Raw genomic sequence first — 19,394 nt, 5'->3', positions numbered from 1 at the left:
TAGAGACGATTAGTTAATTGTTAGTGAAATAATTAAAAGGAATATTGCTTTTTGGTAAGATTTATTTCCACGGTTCTTCCTTTTAATTAAATAAAAAAACACGTTTTTTCATCTGAAAGTAAGGAGCGATATTAAAACTTAAAACGAATAGAAATTGCTCCTTAGATAAAATGGGTGGTTCCCTCTTCAACGCCCCGCTCTTTACGCTAAAGTTTGACTCTTTCTCTCAACTTTACTTTTTCAAAAAGTAAAAAACTTTAGCGTAAAGAGAGGGGCGTTGAGGAGGGAACAGCCTATTTCATATACGGATTACGGAGTAATTTCCGTTCGTTTTAAGTTTTAATATCGCTCCTTACTTTCAGTTAGAAAAACTTGTTTTTTTTATTTAATTTCTGAATGTTTTTGAATTAATGCATGTTTTGATTTTGGCTCTCCGCACATGAATAATTAAGATGGAATTTGCATATTAATTTATTTTAATGGCTTTCTCATATTCTTGATCGGACGATTTTGAGAACAAAGGAGCGAGGGAGTAGGCTTAGTTAGCCTTCAATTTTTTGGTTATTTAAAAAGGCAACTAGAACTTTTAATTTTTTACGAACGTTTTTATTTGTAAAAATATACGCAACTTATGAATTAACTTACGTAACGAACTTCTATATTCTATGTTTTTATCATGTATATGAGGGGGTTCAACCCCTCGTCCATACCTCGCTCTTTACACTAAAGCTTAAATTTTGTCCCAATTCCTTAAGAGTGACCCCTGAATCACAAAGGCTGTAGAATAAATAGTTGAAATTAATAAAATTACTTTAGCGTAAAGAGCGAGGTATTAGGAGGAGGTGAACCCCTCATATGCGTAATAATTTCTGTCCGATTTAAGTTTTAATGCTGCTCCTTACTTTCAGTTGAAAAAACTTTTACACATTTGTTTTTTTTCATTGTTCTTTAAATAAAAAATCCTGCACCCCCTTCATAAAAATCTTCTTCATCCATGACAAATTCCTCAATGAAAAGTTCAGCATAACCCCCTCCCCTCAACACCCTGCCCCAAGCAAAAAGTCCCCCAGAAAGCGTCTGTTAACTTCCCAATAACCATTACTATCTGTAAACACTGGTCAAAGTTTGTAACTCGCAGCCTCTCCCACGGGGACTGTGGGGGAGTAAGCAGTCCCCAAAGATATAGTTATTAGGTTTTTCGACTATGCTTGAATAAAATGGCTATCTCAAAATTTTGATCCGGTGACTTTGGGAAAAAAGATCATGGGAGGGCGCCTAGGTGCCCTCCGATTTTTTGGTCACTTAAAAAGGGGAACTAGAACTTTTAATTCCCGTTAGAATGAGCTATCTTTTGCTATCTTGGAAAGGGGTTAAGTGAGGAAAATGAAACTTTCAGTAATGAATCCAGGGCGAGAACATACTCTAAGAAAATAGTATTGTCAACCTTCTATGTTAACCATCTTCTGATTTCTCTGGATTTAGTTTTAAAAATGCAATTCCTGTTACTTGAGTATAATTTTAAGCCATATCAATGGATTTTTTTTTTTCTAAATTTAGGAAATATATTTTCAGAACTTTGAAACCTCCTAAATTGGGATTGAGCAAAGTTATGAAGCTGAAAGCACTTTTCTTGTACTTCACTTAGGCAGTAGGTCTATTTTACTAGGTTTCACTTTTACAACACAAATATTTTTAAAGGTCATCATAGGTCAGTGCCCTTTAGAAGGAGAAGTAGTGGGGGTAGGTACTTGCAAATACCTTCCCAGAACGTACTTGAATCTGTACACCCATCCCTGAAAGTTTCATTTTCCTAACCTAACTGGTTTCCAAGATAGCGCAGCTAATAACTTTGAGAAGTTTTTACTTGTGCCTTATCAGCCTAACCATGTAAATGTTATAGCGCCTTCAATTTTACCTGGATTGCATTGAAATCTTTAAGTTGAAGTTGCGCCTATATAACAACATCAAATAGAGTTACCCTGTTAAGATAAAGGTAAAAATTTGGTTGTTTTATTACTTTTTTTTATTTAAAGAGTTAAATTTACTATTTCCTCTTTTTTGTGGAGGGGGGTGTCAAATCCATACCAACTACACACCTCCCCTTGACCGGGATACGCCACCGAGTTTTGACATCCTATAAACATGACGCGTTGTTTGCTTTTCTGTTCCTTACATCAACGTGACTAAACTTAATGTAATTTGCCACAAGGGTGTCGAATCGAAGCCAGTTTATTGCTTCAGAAGGTAGAGTCGGGATAGTTCAAAGGAACTAGTCAGGCTTGTCGGAGTCAGGATTATATTTAGTAAGGCTTATATGCGGAGTCGGAGTCAGTTTTATACTGTAGCAATAGTCCAGTGAGGAATCGGTGTCTATGAAAATAAAATATAAATTTGAGTCTTGTAACTTCTCAAACTTTAGTGTCTAATAGTTTCAGCTCTTTCCAATGACCTGGTTTCTTTTCCGGGTTCACTCCTCATTCATGAAAAACTTTTTAATAACGTAATGTCAATGTATAGATAGATATTACGTACTGTCAGGTTTTTTTTTTTTTTTTTTTTTTAGAGCAAGAATATGAAGTTGTCATCTAACAATTTTGGAGTCGGATGTGGCTCTCTCTCTCTCTCTCTCTCTCTCTCTCTCTCTCTCTATATATATATATATATATATATATATATATATATATATATATATATATATATATATATATATATATATATATATACATATAAATATATATATATATATATATATATATATATATATATATATATATATATATATATATATATATATATATATATATATATATATATTGGATACCTCGTCGTTGAACTTGTCAGAAAAAAAATACTCAGTTTAACACAGGTAAACGCAAAGATACTTTTTTGAGGATTTCGTGGAGGGGGAAGTTTTGTTACAAAAAGGAAAAATTGTTGGAAGTGTTAAAATCTTGAAATATAATCTGATAGCCTCCCTCCCGCCAACCCTTAAGAATGGGTCTGAGAAGTTTATAAGATTTTATCATACCCGGTGCTTTCCTTTAGCAGATGAGAGCATTTTGGGGAAAAAATATATTCGGGTATTTCGGTTCACCTGCTTGTGCAATAACCATTCATACGACATGAAAAAAGTATAACTGGAGAGCCAAAAATCATAAACGAATAAAAGCTTAATGAACGCATAAACTCTGATTTTTCAGCTGGGTGCCTCATTAAGCCAAATAATCGTCTATTCGAACTTAATTAAGGAGGGGGGGGACACTGTAATGTTTGTCCTTAGGACTGAATTGTCGAACAGCTTTTATATTTGTTTGGCACCACGTGTCCCTTACCTTAGTAGATCGAAGTATTTTCTAAAAGAAAAATATACAAAGGGGCCCCGGACGTAATAATCCATTTTAAATAGTTGTATATTATTATGTTATTTAAATAATTGCATAATGAAAACCTTCGAAAAAGACGAACAACAGAAATTGAATAAGAATGTGGCAAAAAGTAAAATATTTACTTAAAAAATTAAAAAAAAAAAAATACATGTGCTATCAGCCTAATCAGACTGTGGTAAGGATTTAAAGTAAAAAAAAAAAGAACAAAAAAATAACAACAAAGAAACACCACCGGACAGCTTATCCAATAACTTTTCAAACGACATAATAATCAATCCTGGCAACAATTTTCCTGTCACTTTCTCTGTCCTTTCCTGAGTGCGATTGCTATATTGTCGGAATAACAACAATGCAATTTGTCGAGCTCAATTAATATTCCGAAATGTTCCAACAAATATTTAAAAAAACTCCTACGATGGTAAAAGTAAATGCTGGGACAAGATTTTAGTGGAGAAATCCCTTGCAGCAATATTAATTATTCCAATTAATTATTATGTGATTTTTATCTCAGGGAAGTTACTTGGACAAATAGTGATGGCACTCTTCAGTGATGAAACTCTGTCACGAACTAGCTAGAGTATTGGGCGGCAGAATTTTCCATGGGACTTTTTCTTATCTCATAAAATCGTATGAAAAGCGTTGAGTTTAAAAGGTGATCGTGTGAACAATATAATGGAAAGCTCCAGTATTACTAAAACTGTATTGTTCGTAAGTAAGATCAGGTATCTAGATACCCGCTAAAATGCTGTCAATGCTACTTTAAAAACAAAATGAACACAATAGTACAACGGAGACGCACCGCTTTTTACTAACAGTTACCTAAGTTGGGAGGGGAGGGGGTGGATTTTGAAAAGCCAATTTTTGTGTTTTCATTTTTCTTTTAATCGAAAAAACTTCTAGTCCTTCCCCCTTCCTGCGTTCTTGTGAATTGGCGCCACTGTGTAAACTACTAGGTTTGTGATATTGCTTTAAACATAATATAAGAATATTTTTTAAGAATTACAGTGTCTTCATATAGAAAATTAATCGAAGTTTTGGCTTAACTCCATAGCCTTCGTTATTGTAATTGTTTTGTCTTGCCTTGGTTAATTTTCGCACGACCAGTTCATTCAACCAGATCTACTTTTGACGAAAATAATGAATGATAGTGTCTTTAAAAACATACCTTTAGCATTGCCAACATCTGTATTTTTTTTCTTTCATTTGTACTATGATTAAATCGGCTTTAGGCCACTTGTATTTGTAATTATAATTGAAGATCAATGCCTTGCGTTAGAATGTTTGAGCTCGAGGATGGCCTAAAATATTTTATAAAATAAGTTGCAAGTTTTAACAATAGTAGTAGTCAGTAGTGTCAATTGGAGGCATGGGGCATTTGCCCTCCCTCTAGATTTTGAAATAAATATTTTTGTGTTTTTATTTAAAATTACCATTGTTTCTATTTTAATTGAAAAAACGGTACTTACGTGTTCTAGCGACAACATTGTTGTTCTTGATCTGAGTAAAACCGGTTGCTCTGTCTTTATTCGAAGATAATTAAGTTAGTCTCAGTGAGATAAACTACTATGCAGGTATATTTTAGTTAAATATTTAACATAAACAGTTGATTGGTTTAGGTTAAGTATTTAATATAATGCGTTCTGGGTGCCATGCTTTCCATTATTCTCTGTTGTAGTTTCCATAGTCTTAATACTAAAGTATTAGATCTTCATCGTTCATTCTTGGGCGTGGTCGTTACAACACGTAAGTACCGAAAAACAACAAGATTACCTCCCTCCCAGATTTTGGGAAATATTTCTGCCTACAGTTTTGTATATTGACGTCACTGGTGGTACTAAGATGGAGGATCGAGGTTCAAGTCACTCTGTAGTAATGATGTATTGACAGACTAAACGAACAGTAAAAAAATACCTGTCCACCATCTTCTTCTCTCTCTTTGTCTTGTAAAGAATACCCTGCGAAGACTTAGTGGATAAAGCTGTATCTTGCGATTGAAGGTTGGCAGGTTCAATCCCACGTGTCGCAAGGAAATTTCGCAAGTTTTCCAGTTCGGAGGGTCTCTTCATCTTAGAAGCCCGAAATCTAAGTAAACATCTGGCATATCTTATTGTAAGAATATGCGTATATTAATTCGAATTTTTTTTTTATATATTCCAACTCAAACGTGTAATGACGTAGTCGATAGATGACCCTCCACTTGAAATGTTTGCCTGATGTCATATGAGGCCCTGGGGTCTTCCAGGAAAAAGAATGGTGCTAAAAGAGGATTCTATGTCATATGATTCCAATGGTGTTAATTTACGGGAGTTTTGCAGGAGGGGCAAAATGTATTTTTGAATACCTATGCTGGAGGGAGTGTTTCTTTTTCAATGTTTTCAATGAAAATACCAAAAAAAGTATTTTTTCAATGCAAAAATCTACCTGAAAAAAGTAGCCTTTGAATTCTAGGGGATCTAGGGGTATCACCCGCCCAATTGACAATTGACATAGCTCTGATTCATCGCATAACTTCACAAAACCACTAAATCCCAGAGTTTGTGATAGAATTAGCCTTTTTCAAACTTTCTACACGAATTTGATATATAGGATGAGGCTGCGATGAAAAAAGGAAAAACAAATATTATGCTGACCTATCCCCCTTTATAAAGTCAACGCTTTTATATCGAATTGAAAATGTGTTGCAAGTTTGTATTGTAGTTTTAAAGAGCTTGCTTGACTCAAAATGGCTGCAGAAAACCAACTGTTTATTGTCAGCAGTGTTACCAAATGTCTGTTTTGAAGCTGCGCCGCCATAAAAGTTAAAATGCGTCGAAAGCACCATTTTCTAATGAAAATGCGCCAAATGAACGATTTTTCACACAAAAACCGGGAAATACGCCGATATGACAAATTCAATGCGCAACAGCTTTAAAAAATTATCCAAATGGCGCAAATATGCCCCATCTGGCAACTCTGGTTTTAATTTCTGTGATTTTCCACATTCGTCAATATCTTTTTTCCCTTTGACTCTAGCTCCTTGCAACACGTCATTAATTGGTCGTATAAACTTCTCTCGGAGCCTTCATAACTATATGTCTATGATGTACAGAAATCAATTAAATTTGACTTGCTTTGGCACTTACTTATTTTTTGTCCTTTTGATCTCTGCCGTATGCTATTTACTAAAAAATAAAACATGGCTTATACACTGCTTAAAATAATGTTTATATGCCTCTTACCAATGTCGTATTCAGGGTAGAGGTTAGGGGGTTTGAATCCCCCCCCCGATGTTTGCCCAACTAGTCAAAACGTGATAAAATGCATAAAAACACATTTTTGATACGTTTTTTGAGGTTTTTTGTCCCCCAAACCCGAACAAAAATCTGGGACACGGTCCCGCCTCACATCATCTAAACGATTATCATCGTAAAATTTATTTGATTCTTGCGTATTATAGTGACCACTCACCAAGAAGTGAGGTTAGGTTAATCCTAATTTAAATATACCAAAATATGATGAAAGCATAATACTTTAGTATCAAAATTATGGAAACTGCAACAAAGAATTATGGAAAGCAGACCGCCCAGAACGCATTATATTAAATACCTAACCAACTCAATATATGAGGTATTTAATTAAATATACTGCATAGTAGTTTATCTCACCAGGCTAAGCTAATTATCTCCGAGTGCACACAGAGAAACCGGTTTTACAACAGATCAAGAACAACAGTATGCCCGCTATAATGCGTGAATACCATTTATTCTTTAGAAAATTAAAATGCATGTTTTCAGGATTCAACTAGTACAAAGTGGCTAAAATCAGCTATTAGTTACTAATCGAGTGAAATCAAGCTTAAATTTATTCGTTGTTGACAGTTGTCATACTACTTTAAATTGAATTTATGTTTCTTTAATGTTTTATTAGACAACTAATGTTTTATTATTATCAGATATTAATGATAATAATTGTTTGATAATATAATAATTGATATTATTTGATAATATAAATAATACAATAATTGTTTGATAATATAATATTATAATAATAATAAAACATTGAATGCCGCAAATACACTAATATAAGAAAAGGCTTTCTCAGAAGCTTCAGTACTACCCGAATGTTACTAATCCTTAAAAAAACAATTCAACATGTATGTCATATTCATTAAAGTGCGGAAACACTTTAGCGTTTGGCGGGTTTGAGTGGACAACTACACTATATTGCTTCTTGTTCTATTTTGTAGTTGTAACCTCTGATTTATTCAACAACAACAAAATTTATTCAACAACAACAACAACAATTATCGCTGTTGTTTAATAAATATTAAACAACAGCGATAATTTGGTATAGAAATGGGACTCATCATCGGAAAGGGAAGTTTCCCTTTGCGTCACAGCAATAGCTTCAATTGCTATCGCAGTATAAATACTTAAGAAGGCGAAGGCATGAAGAAAAATGTGCGGACGTATGCCAAAAACATTTAACCGAGAAAATACTTTTATATATTTATAACATAAACAGCAAGCTCAGAAATCCATTCATGCAATCTCTAGTGGGAAGTGGAAGCCATCTGCAAAACATATGAGCTGAATAACGCATTTCCTTAGGGCCCTCATTTCACATTTTGTTACTACATAAACATATCTCTAATTAGTGACTTCGAAAATTCATTAATATTAATTTCGGTGAAAATCAAAAATCATTCCCAAGATTTGTTTTCATTCTCGACTTCTATATTGCAATATTAGGTGTGGTTTTGTAATCATTTAATCAACAAGTCGAGGAATCCTTCAGTACGAACGAATGTGGAAATTAGATGCCATCTTTGCGACATACTGTGTTTGACTTGTCGACTCTCATTGTGCAATTTTAGACTAACATTCCTAATTAGTGATTGAAAAAAAAAAACAAGAGCTAAGAGCTCATATGGCACTTATGACGAGGCAAGAAGAGCTAAGAGCCAAGAGATCATATGGTATGAGATCGAACAAAATTCTATGAATCAATAGATTCATTTAAAAAGGAAAATAAGAGACTTAATGCCGGTCAGGATTTAAAATAAGAGCTCTTAGACACGATGTCCTTCTAAATATCAAAATTCTTTAAGATCCGATCACCCACTCGTAAGTTATAAATACCTAATTTTTTCTAATTTTTCCTCTCCCTTTAGCCCCCCAGATGGTCGGATCTGGGAAAACGACTTTATCAAGTCAAATTGTGCAACTCCCTGACACGCCTACCAATTTTCATCGTCCTAGCACGTCCAGAAGCACCAAACTCGCATATCAAGGAAATTTGTTTATTCTATCCACCAAGCTTCATCCCGATTCCTCCACTCCAAGTGTTTTTCCAAGATTTCCCCCTCCAACTCCCCCCAATGTCAAAAGATCTGGTCGGGATTTGAAATAAGAGCTCTGAGACATGAATTCCTTCTAAAAATCAAATTTCAATAAGATCCGATCATCTATTCGTAAGATAAAAATACCCCAATTTTCACGTTTTCCAAGTTTTCCAGTTTCCCCCTCCAATTCACCCCAATGTCACAGGATCTGGTCGGAATTTAAAATTAGAACTTTAAAGCACAAGATCCTTCTAAATATCAAATTTCATTAGGATCTGGTCACCCTTTCGTAAGTTAAAAATACCTTAATTTTCAAAATTACCCCCCCCCCAATTCCACCAAAGAGAGCAGATCCGGTCCGGTTATGTCAGTCACGTATCTTAGACATGTTTCTACTCTTCCCATCCAGTTTCATCCTGATCTCGCCGCTTTAAGTATTTTCTAAGATTTCCGGTCCCCTCAACTTCCCCCCCCCCCCAATTACGCTTGATCCGGTTCAGATTTAAAATGAGAGATCTGAGTTACGATGTCCTTCTAAATATGAGGTTTCATGAAGATCCGATTACTCCTTCGTAAGTTAAAAATGCGTCATTTTTTCTTATTTTTCAGAATTAACCCCCCCCCCAATAGAGCGGATCCATTCCAATTATGTAAATCACGTATGTAAGACTTCTACTTATTTTTCCCACCAAGTTTCATCCCGATCCCTCCAATCTAAGCGTTTTCCATGATTTTAGATTCCCCCGCCCCAAACTTCCCCCAGTGTCACCAGATCCGGTCAGGATTTAAAATAAAAGCTTTGAGACACGATATCCTTCTAAATATCAAATTTCGTTGAGATCCGATCAATCTTTCGTAAGTTAAAATTACCTCATTTTTTCTAATTTTTCAGAATTAACCCCTCCCCCAACTACCACAAAGAGAGCAGATCCGTTCCGGATATGTCAATCATGTATCTAGTACTCGTGATTATTTTCCCCACCAAGTTTCATCCCGATCCCTCCACTCTAAGTGTTTCCAAGTTTTAGGTTTCCCCCTCCCAACTCCCCCCAATGTCACCAGATCCGGTCTGGTTTAATATAAGAGCTCTGAGCCACGATATCCTTCTAAATATTATATTTCATTGACATCCGATCACCCGTTCGTAAGTTAAAAATACCTCATTTGTTCTAATTTTTCAGTAATACCCCCCCCCCCCCAACTACCCGAAAGAGATTGGATCCGTTCCGTTTATGTCTATCATCTATTTAAGACTTGTGTTTATTTTTCCCACCAAGTTTCATCCCGATCCCTCCACTCTAAGTGTTTTCCAAGTATTAGGTTTTCCCCTCCCCACTCCCTCCCCCCAATGTCACCAGATCCGGTCGGGATTTAAAATAAGAGCTCTAAGACACGATATCCTTCTAAACATCAAATTTCATTGAGATCCGATCACCCGCTCGTAAGTTAAAAATACCTCATTTTTTTCTAATTTTTCAGAATTACCCTCCCCCCAATCTACCCCAAAGAGAGCGGATCCGTTCCGATTATGTCAATCATGTATCTGGGACTTGTGCTTATTTTTCCCATCAATTTTCATCCCGATCCCTCCACTCTAAGTGTTTTCCAAGATTTTAGGTTTCCCCCCTCCAACTCCCCCCAGTGTCATCAGATCCGGTTGGGATTTAAAATAAGAGCTCTGAGACCCAATATCATTCCAAACGTCAAATTTCATTAAGATCCTATCACCCGCTCATAAGTTAAAAATACTTCATTTTTTTCTATTTTTTTCCGATTTAACCGGCCCCCACTCCCCCCAGACGGTCAAATCGGGAAAACTACTATTTCTAGTTTAATCTGGTCCGGTCCCTGATACGCTTGCCAAATTTCATCTTCCTAGCTTACCTGGAAGTACCTAAAGTAGCAAAACCGGGACCGACAGACAGACAGACCGACAGAATTTGCGATTGCTATATGTCACTTGGTTAATACCAAGTGCCATAAAAATCAACTGCGAACTTCGGTGAAAATCAGCAATTTTTTGTAATTTCCCCTTATGGTGTTTTGGTTTAAGGCTTAAATAGTTCAATGTCCACCTTGTAATAAACAAGCGTAGATACCTTTTGACACTAACTATCATGAAAATTAAAAATATAGGTTACATGTTGTAATTTACTTGAAAACGCTCGAATTGAAATTTTTGCCTTCTATATTTTAGCTAATGACTAATATGTATGTAAATAATAGGTTCGTGTGCGCGTTTGTCTAAAGGGGGGCAGAGTTGTTGAAGGGAGGGCAAGAGCTCTACTTTTGCCCTCCAGTCAAACAAATCGGAAATACTTACATAACTCTGATTTCAATAGAGTCTAACATTCCCACCATTTTATTAAAATGTGTCTTCGAAGTCCTTATTTTAAATGGGATATCTGCATAATCTGGAGGTCTCATCTACACGATGCATGTTACTCGATGACGAGCGGAGCTACAGCTACCGCAGCTACAACTACGGGGCTACAGTTGAATGTCTTCCAATCGGCTTTTGGTATCAAAAAGGTGTTATATCTTTAAATATTCGATGAAGCCCTTCCCCAATTTTGTACGAAATTCTGTTCGAAAGATGAGGCCGTAAAAAATTGATTGGAGGTATATCATTCTGTTCTAATACAGTACCACTATAGTGGCATTGTATTTTGTACGAAATTCTGTTCGAAAGATGAGGCCGTAAAAAAATGGATTGGAGGTATATCATTCTGTTCTAATACAATACCACTATAGTGTTGAATATGTTACGGCTTAAAATGTGTATGTACTGCAATATTCAACTGTGAGTATATAATAGAATAAATGGAACATTGGATGTGTTTACTGTGTGGTAGCCAAACGTAAAGGCGTCTTCCGTAACTGGTATATCCGTATGTCCAAAAGACGGATTTTTATGGCACTTGGTATTTACTAAGTGACATATAGCGATGGCAATTTCTGTCCGTCGGTCTGTCTGTCTGTCGGTCCCGGTTTTGCCAGTTCAGGCACTTCCAGATAAGCTAGGACGATGAAAGTTGGCAGGCGTATCAGGGACCAGACCAGATAAGCTAGGACGATGAAAGTTGTCAGGCATATCAGGGACCAGACCAGATTAGAATAGAAATAGTCGTTTCCCCGATTCGACCATCCGGGGGGGGGGAGCGAGGGAACGAGATAGTTGAGAAGGATTTTATGTGCCGAGAAACAAATCATTGTTGTCTTTAAGTGTAGCTTGCTAGTCTAGGGGTATGATTCACGCTTAGGGTGCGAGAGGTCTCAGATCCGACTCCCAGACCACCCTAATTTTTACACAAAGAAGATCCGATACTAGATACAGGATCAATATAGTGATCGCTGAAAGTTGGCATGCATATCTGGGACCGGACCAGATTAAATTAGAAATAGTCGCTTTCCCGATTCGGGGGAAAGACGGTTAATTCGGAAAAATTAGAAAAAATGAGGTATTTTTAACTTACGAACCGGTGATCGGATCTTAATGAAATTTAACATTTAGAAGGACCTCGTGTCTCAGAACTCTTGTTTTACATCCAGACCGGATCTGGTGACATTGGGGGGAGTTGGAGGGGGAAACAGGAAATCTTGGGAAATGCTTAGAGTGGAGAGATCGGGATGCAACTTGGTGCGAAGAATGAAAACAAGTCCTAAATACGTGACTGACACAACCGGGCTGGATCCGGTCTCTTTGGGGGAGTTTGGAGGAATTTCCAGTGCTTTGGCAATTTCGGTGCCTCTGGACATGCTAGGACGATGAAAATTTGTAGGCGTGTCAGGGACCTGCAAAAATTCACCTGATAACAGTCGTTTCCCGATTCGACCATCTGGGGGGCTGGAGGGAGGGGTAATCTTGAAAATTGAGGCATGTTCATCTCACGAATGGGTGATCGTATCTTAATGAAACTTGATATATAGAAAGAATTTCATGTCTAAGATGCTCCATTTTGAATTCCAATCGGATCCAGGGACATTGGGGGGGCGTGGAGGGGGGAAACGGAATCTTGGAAACCAAAAATCTTAGAAAACGCTTAGAAGAGTGGAGAAATCGGGATGAAACTTGATGGTAAGAATAAGCACAAGTTCTAGATATGTGATTGACATAACCGGACCAAACCCGATCTCTCGTTATTTTTTTTTTAGCCCATACAACCAGGAAAAAATACCATGAAAATTTCTGGGGAGTAGTTGTGATTTTTATAAGAAGTAGAACTAAAAAGTGCCTGGCTCCAATTTCTGTATGCCAATAGTTTATGACAATAATATTTTTTTATGCTTAAAAGCTTTTATTTTGGGCTCAATGTTTTTACACCCTTCTCCACAAAACATCTCCTGTCGGATTCTCCAAATGGGTTACAACAACCCTATCAACATACCTTCATTATAGCAACTAATGTGACTGACAAAAAAAAGAAAAAAAAAAGAAATAGAAAGCCAATGAAGTGGATTTCAATAACAGTCAAATTTTTACAAAATTTCTGCTTTTCTTCTTACATGAGATGCCATCGCAAAGACGTGTGACTGATTTGTGTTTTACGATCAAGTTACCTCCATGAAACTTATTATTGATTATGTTTGGGACTTGACCACCTCTTCCAAAATTTATTTTATAAAATTCAATGTATGATTTTTGCACGTTAAATTGCCTTAGTTTTCGCTATTTTTAAAGCATTGCATTTTTTCTCCGTACGATTTCATATTCCTTTTTGTTTGCCCTTTACTAAGGATACCATAAATTTAGAATTCAGTATTTATTTGTTACAATGAAATCTTTTTTCTCGTAGCTTTTTTTGAAGAATGACCTGCAATAAAAAGCTGGAAAAATAACAATGGTTGGCTGCTTTGGCTCTAGAAGTAGGCCTCCACAAATCAGTCCTCCAATCCACCTGCTGTTAAAGGTAAAAAAAAAGTTTTAATTAGTTCAATGCCACTAAACAGTATGGGTAACTTATAAGAGACGGAACGACTAATGTTGCTAGTGTCGAAACAAACTTTCAACGTCATCTAGCTTTTGGTGACAGTTGGCATTTTTCAGTGCAATAATCAAGATAATTAATTTAATTAGTGTAATAGGTATTATCAGGGTAGAAATAAGGGTCTGATCTTAGTTCCTGACAGAAAAGTGATGATGAGCCTTGAAAAATGTCAAGTGTCGTCAGACGCTAGATGGCGTTTTGTATCTTCGACGGTAGCACCAGTTTCCACTCTTATAAGCTACCCATACTCTTTGGTTCAGTACTTCGATAACAGGTATACCCCAATGTATGCTTCCTTTCTGATCAAAGAGATTATAATTTTGGTATGTTGCAAGAGCGCAAGAAAGTAATATTTTTGATCGTTGATTGAATCTCAAGAGCGTTGTCCAATATAAAATTTGGAATTTAGAAGTCTAGAATAAAATTAGTTTTGTTTCTGTTAGTAATTTTTGTTTTCTATTTAGTCGTAAGATCCATCTAAAACTTTCTCCAACAACGTTTCAAAATATAAGAGAATTTCACTATCTTTTAGTAACAATTTTCTGCTAGCTGGTGGAAACGCAAAATATTAAGTAACACTTTTGCTTACAGTTTTCTTAGAATTAAAATATGCAACATTTCTTTATCTTTTCCAATAAAGTTTATATTTCTTCGTTCTTCTTTTCTATTTTATAATTTTCTATATTATATTTTCATTCTATTATATTTTCATTCTATTTCTAAAACGTCATCCGTAAAACGTATCCTATCCATCTTACACGTATCGACGACGCTATTGCACAATTAGCTTATAGTGACCCAAATAGGTGGCTTCAAGGTTCCAATTCCAGTTCCAGAATTTGCATGAGGGTATACAGACTGCATTTACCCCTTTGACTTCAAGATGGCACTAGCAATCCTTCTTTTTCATCTTCTCTTCCCTTCTGTTTGGTTTGTGGGAAGTGCGAGTACTTGAGCTGCCTGTCCCCAGCAGTTTAAGGCTAAGAGGCCAGCTGGTACCAATACGGCCTTTCCTACTCACTCTCGCTCTTTTCTGCGCAGTAGATCTTCATTAGTAAACTAGCTCGTTTTCCATTGTCTTTTTCATAATTTGGATCATCAAACAGTTCGTGGTAACGAACTGTAGTAAGGAGCGACCCGGCTCAATAGTAACCGAAACAAAGAAATTGAATTTTGATATCAATAGTTACATCAAAAGAAATTTATTTTAATGCTGATTTTAAATATATAAGTTTCATCAAGATCAGTTATACCCATCAAAAGTTACGAGCCTGAGAAAATTTGCCTCATTTTAGAAAATAGGGGGAAACACCCCCTAAAAGTCATACAATCTTAACGAAAATAACACCATCAGATTCAGCGTATAAGAGAACCTAATTGTAAAAGTTTCAAGCTCCTATCTACACAAACGTGGAATTTTGTATTTTTTGCCAGAAGACAGATCACGGATGCGTGTTTATTTGTTTTTTTTTTCCAGGGGTGATCGTATCGATTCAGTGTTCCTAGAATGTGAGGGCTCATTCTAACGGAAATTGAAAGTTCTTGTGCCCTTTTTAAGTGACCAACAAAATTGGAGGGCCCCTAGTTCTCCTCTCACGCTCATTTTTCCCCCAAAGTCACGGAGTAATTTCTGTTCGTTTTAAGTTTTAATGTTGCTCCTTACTTTCATTTAAAAAAACTTGTTTTTTTTTTATTTAATCACCCTATAAATTTCAGTATTATGGAGTATGATGGAGTCAAACATTTCTTCAATCTTTAGTTTTTTGCAAATTATCTTAATCTTATTAGTTTCGGGTGCAAGTATATTGCAATAAAAAAATATGTGTTGGGACATTTCCACTGTTGTTAAACACCACCTGCATAGTGGTGAATGATATAAATTCCATTGAAATTGGACAGAATTCAGAAGAAGATATCCTAATTTCAGTCTATAGTACTACACTATGTCTTCTCTAGAACGAAATGGGGGAATTTAGAAATGGTAGACACTTTATTTGTCCACGGCGTTTCATAATATCTCGTAGGTTCCCCAATTTTGATTCTGGTTGGGGGCCAATATTTTCTGCTTCATTTGCTAGCCTATAAGCAGTCGCGTTATGAATCATTCCTTTATGACCAGGAATATGCTGGAAGCAAACAAAAATGCCACATTTATTTAATCTTTGTAGATCATCTCTTATTAATTATAAATCTGAATCAGCAGCCTCATAATTTATTTTTCTTATTAATTGAATTGCAGAATTTGAATCTGTAAGGATTAACACATTCTTTGATGAAAAGCCAGTGTATTTTTTTCTCTTCTTCAAATTTGTCAGTGGAGTTGAAATAAGTGAACTTTAAGACTAAAGATGACTTAAGAAAAAAGTGTAAAAGAAATAAATGAAGATAATTTGTTCAGCCAATGAAGACAGGAAATTTCGGCAAATATTCTTGAAAAGGTCCTCTGGTCAACCGTTTTTAGTGCAAAAAGAAAGAAAAGATCAATCGAACAAAATATGGAAAACAAAATAAAAAATACAAACCAAAAAAAAACATAGTAGAAGCTCCCCCAGTCGCACCAACTGCAAAAAGAAGACCAAGAATTATAGCTTCCATTCGAATGTAGTCTGGGGACAAGAGTTGAAAATCTGACAAGTAGTGATCTGAGGGTACAAGTGATCAAAGACAGATTTAAGACTAAATTGACCATACTGAATACGAATATCTTGGGAATATGTGTCAAACGTTCATTTGAAGGCCCCATCCAACTCAATTTGTTTGTTTGTTTTTTATTCAGACTAAATCTGGTTTTCAACTACAAAATTGTTTGAAGTCTTTCAATCAGACTAAGGCTAGTTATCAACTGCAAAATCCTCATTGCCTTCTTAAAACTAAGCTGAAACATTCATTAACCATAGTTTTGTACCAATTTCAAAGCAGAATCAATGAAACCTGTATCGATGAATCGGAATATTAAGGTCACAAGAGGGACTAAGTCTAGGTCTATCAATCAGACTAAATCTAGTTTTCAACTACAACATTCTCATTGACTCCTTAAAACTAAGTCGAAACATTCATTTACCATATTTTGTGCACCAATTTCAAAGCATAATCGATAAAACCTGTGTCTGTGAGTCAAATGTTAAGGTCGCAAGAGGGGCGCCAGGACAAACCAAAATGCAATTATGTTTCCTATGCTGTGGTGAAGCACAACAATCTTCGCTTTTGAATCTTATTAATGCACAATTAGTCAACTGTACATAATTAAATCGGTCAACTTATTGTACTAAATAATTGCAGAAAAGATTATCCCCAAACTTGTGCTGGACAAACTTTTAACTTGTGCTGGGCAATCACAAGTGCTGGGCAAAGTAAAGAAACAAACAAAGTTTTAAATTTGAAAAAAAAGATCTGGAATATAAAGGAAAGGGACAACGGTAAAGATAGTGTGAGAGAGAGAGAGGGAGAGGGACAGGAAAGGGAGAAGATATAGAGGTGCAACACCTAACAAATATAGGAATCAAATACAGGAATAAAAATTGAATTCCAATGGCTAAGAAGCTTAGGGGATGAAACTTCGTTAATATTATTTTAAATCAGTATTTTATAGATATGTAGACAACTAAAATTTCAGCGCAGCTTGATGAAAAAAGAGACACCATAAACGGAAGGCACACTGCATTTTATTTTGGGGGAGGGGGTAGGTTTACAATGCTTTTTTTGTAACACGTAAGTATTGCAGATTTGAGCATGATGTTATTCTAAAAGAAATTGAATTTGAAAGATTTCAAGCCATGATTATCAAAGTCAGTGAATGATTGTGACCTTCCAGAGTGATAAATTTGTAGCCCATCTCTTGGAAGTTTAGTTTCTGGTGTTGAGGTGTGTGATCTTTAATTGGCCCTGGTCAATAAAATCACAAACACCAAACACAAGAAAAACAATAGGGAATTTTTCAAGACAGTGGGAAACAAATTAGAATGAATATTTCGGCCCTATGTCCAAGGGCCGTCCTCAACAATACAAATAAGAAAAAACAACTTACAAGAGGATAAAATCAATAAAACTAAAATGAACAGTTTTTCAAAACAGTCCCACCATCCTTACCTCAGCGAAGTTCAACCAGGACTGATAAATAAATTGTTATGAAACTAGGAAATTCATTGAAATGAAAGAAAATGATTTAAAAACACGTTTTTAATGCCAGCCTAGCTTTTTTCGCTGCTGATCTTATAGGTTACCAGGTGCGCCTCTCTTCAGGTATATCCTACTCTCATAGTATACCCATGGGTGCGCCTCTCTCCGGGCTACTGGTGAATATTTATGTAGAGCATATTGAAAATTTAGCATTAGATTCATATTTTATATATATATATCTTTTGGGGATTTTACATGGATGATGTGATTTCACTTTGGAACTATTGGGAAATTGAACTTGGGGGTTGTTTAGATCACCTTAATACATATGATAGGAATTTACAGTTTACCTTAGAAATTGAAATTGCAAATGAAATCTCATTCCTAGATGTTCTAATTATTCGTAACTTAGATGAACTCAATTTTACTATATACAGGAAACCAACACAAAACAATAGATATTTACATTTTGAATCAAACCACCCCCCATAAGTTAAAAGAGGGGTCGTAATATCTCTCGTCGATCGTACCCTAAATATTTGTTCTGATTCCTACATCGCAGCTGAACTAGACTTTATCAGGGACATACTTTTTGGAAATGGGTATCCTCTTTTATTTATTAATAATACAATTAACCGTAGAGTGAAAAGACACTCATAAAATTAACGATAATTTACCATGTGAGATAAGCCCCAAAACATAATTTACCTCCCATACATCCCAAAAATCACTAGAAATCTTAAAAAAGTATGCACACAAAATGATCTGTATGTTGTATTTACCAATAGTTTGAAAATCTTAAATCTCCTAAGTTCTGGTAAAGATAAGACTCCAGTTACTCGCCAAAGAGGTGTCTATCAAATACCATGCGACTGTGGCAAATTCTACGTAGGGAGAATCCACCAGAATTTCGAGAAACGCCAGCAACAACATAAAGATGATATCACCAAAGCTCTGAATTCTAACATTACTTCTGTTTCTTTTGATTCTGCTTTAAGCAGCCATGTTTTCGAAAATCCCAGACACAAAATACTTTTTGAAGAATCCGCCATTATTAGCAATGATCTAGGCATAAATCAAGTAGTTCAAGAAGCAAATGAAATCAGACTTAAGATTAATAATAATATTTCCTTAAATAGGGATTTAGGAAAATAATCACTGAATGCTCTATACACAAATTTAATTAAAAATGACCTTACGAAATTTTATAAAAAAAATCAATAGATATTAACGCAGAACCTGTCACAACTAGACCTATAAGATCAGCAGCGAAAAAAAAGCTAGGCTGGCATTAAAAACGTGTTTTTAAATCATTTTCTTTCATTTCAATGAATTGCTTCGTTTCATAACAATTTATTTATCAGTCCTGGTTGAACTTCGCTGAGGTAAGGATGCTGGGACTGTTTTGAAAAACTGTTCATTTTAGTTTTATTGATTTTATTCTCTTGTAAGTTTTTTTTCTTATTTGTATTGATGAGGCCCTTGGACATAGGGCCGGAATATTCATTCTAATTTGTTTCCTACTGTCTTAGAAAATTCCCTATTGTTCTTCTTGTTTTTGGTGTTTGCGATGGAAAGGCA

General features: G+C 35.6%; 1 protein-coding gene across 4 annotated transcripts in view; it reads left to right on the top strand.

Moving 5' to 3' along the window:
- LOC136034587 (tensin-1-like) overlaps window positions 1-19,394 on the top strand; it is a 297,146-nt gene that overhangs the window by 13,379 nt on the left and 264,373 nt on the right. For all 4 annotated transcript variants that reach the window (XM_065715843.1, XM_065715841.1, XM_065715842.1 and 1 more), the window contains exon 2: window positions 13,506-13,619. In XM_065715843.1, the coding sequence (XP_065571915.1) occupies window positions 13,551-13,619 (69 nt within the window). In that variant the 5' untranslated portion in view covers window positions 13,506-13,550. The remainder of the gene's footprint in view (window positions 1-13,505; window positions 13,620-19,394) is intronic.

This window comes from Artemia franciscana, chromosome 13, assembly GCF_032884065.1.
Source record: "Artemia franciscana chromosome 13, ASM3288406v1, whole genome shotgun sequence".
Taxonomy (NCBI): Eukaryota; Metazoa; Arthropoda; class Branchiopoda; order Anostraca; family Artemiidae; genus Artemia; species Artemia franciscana.
The sequence above is the reverse complement of the archived record's forward strand: the minus strand, read 5'-3'. Positions and strand labels throughout refer to the sequence as shown.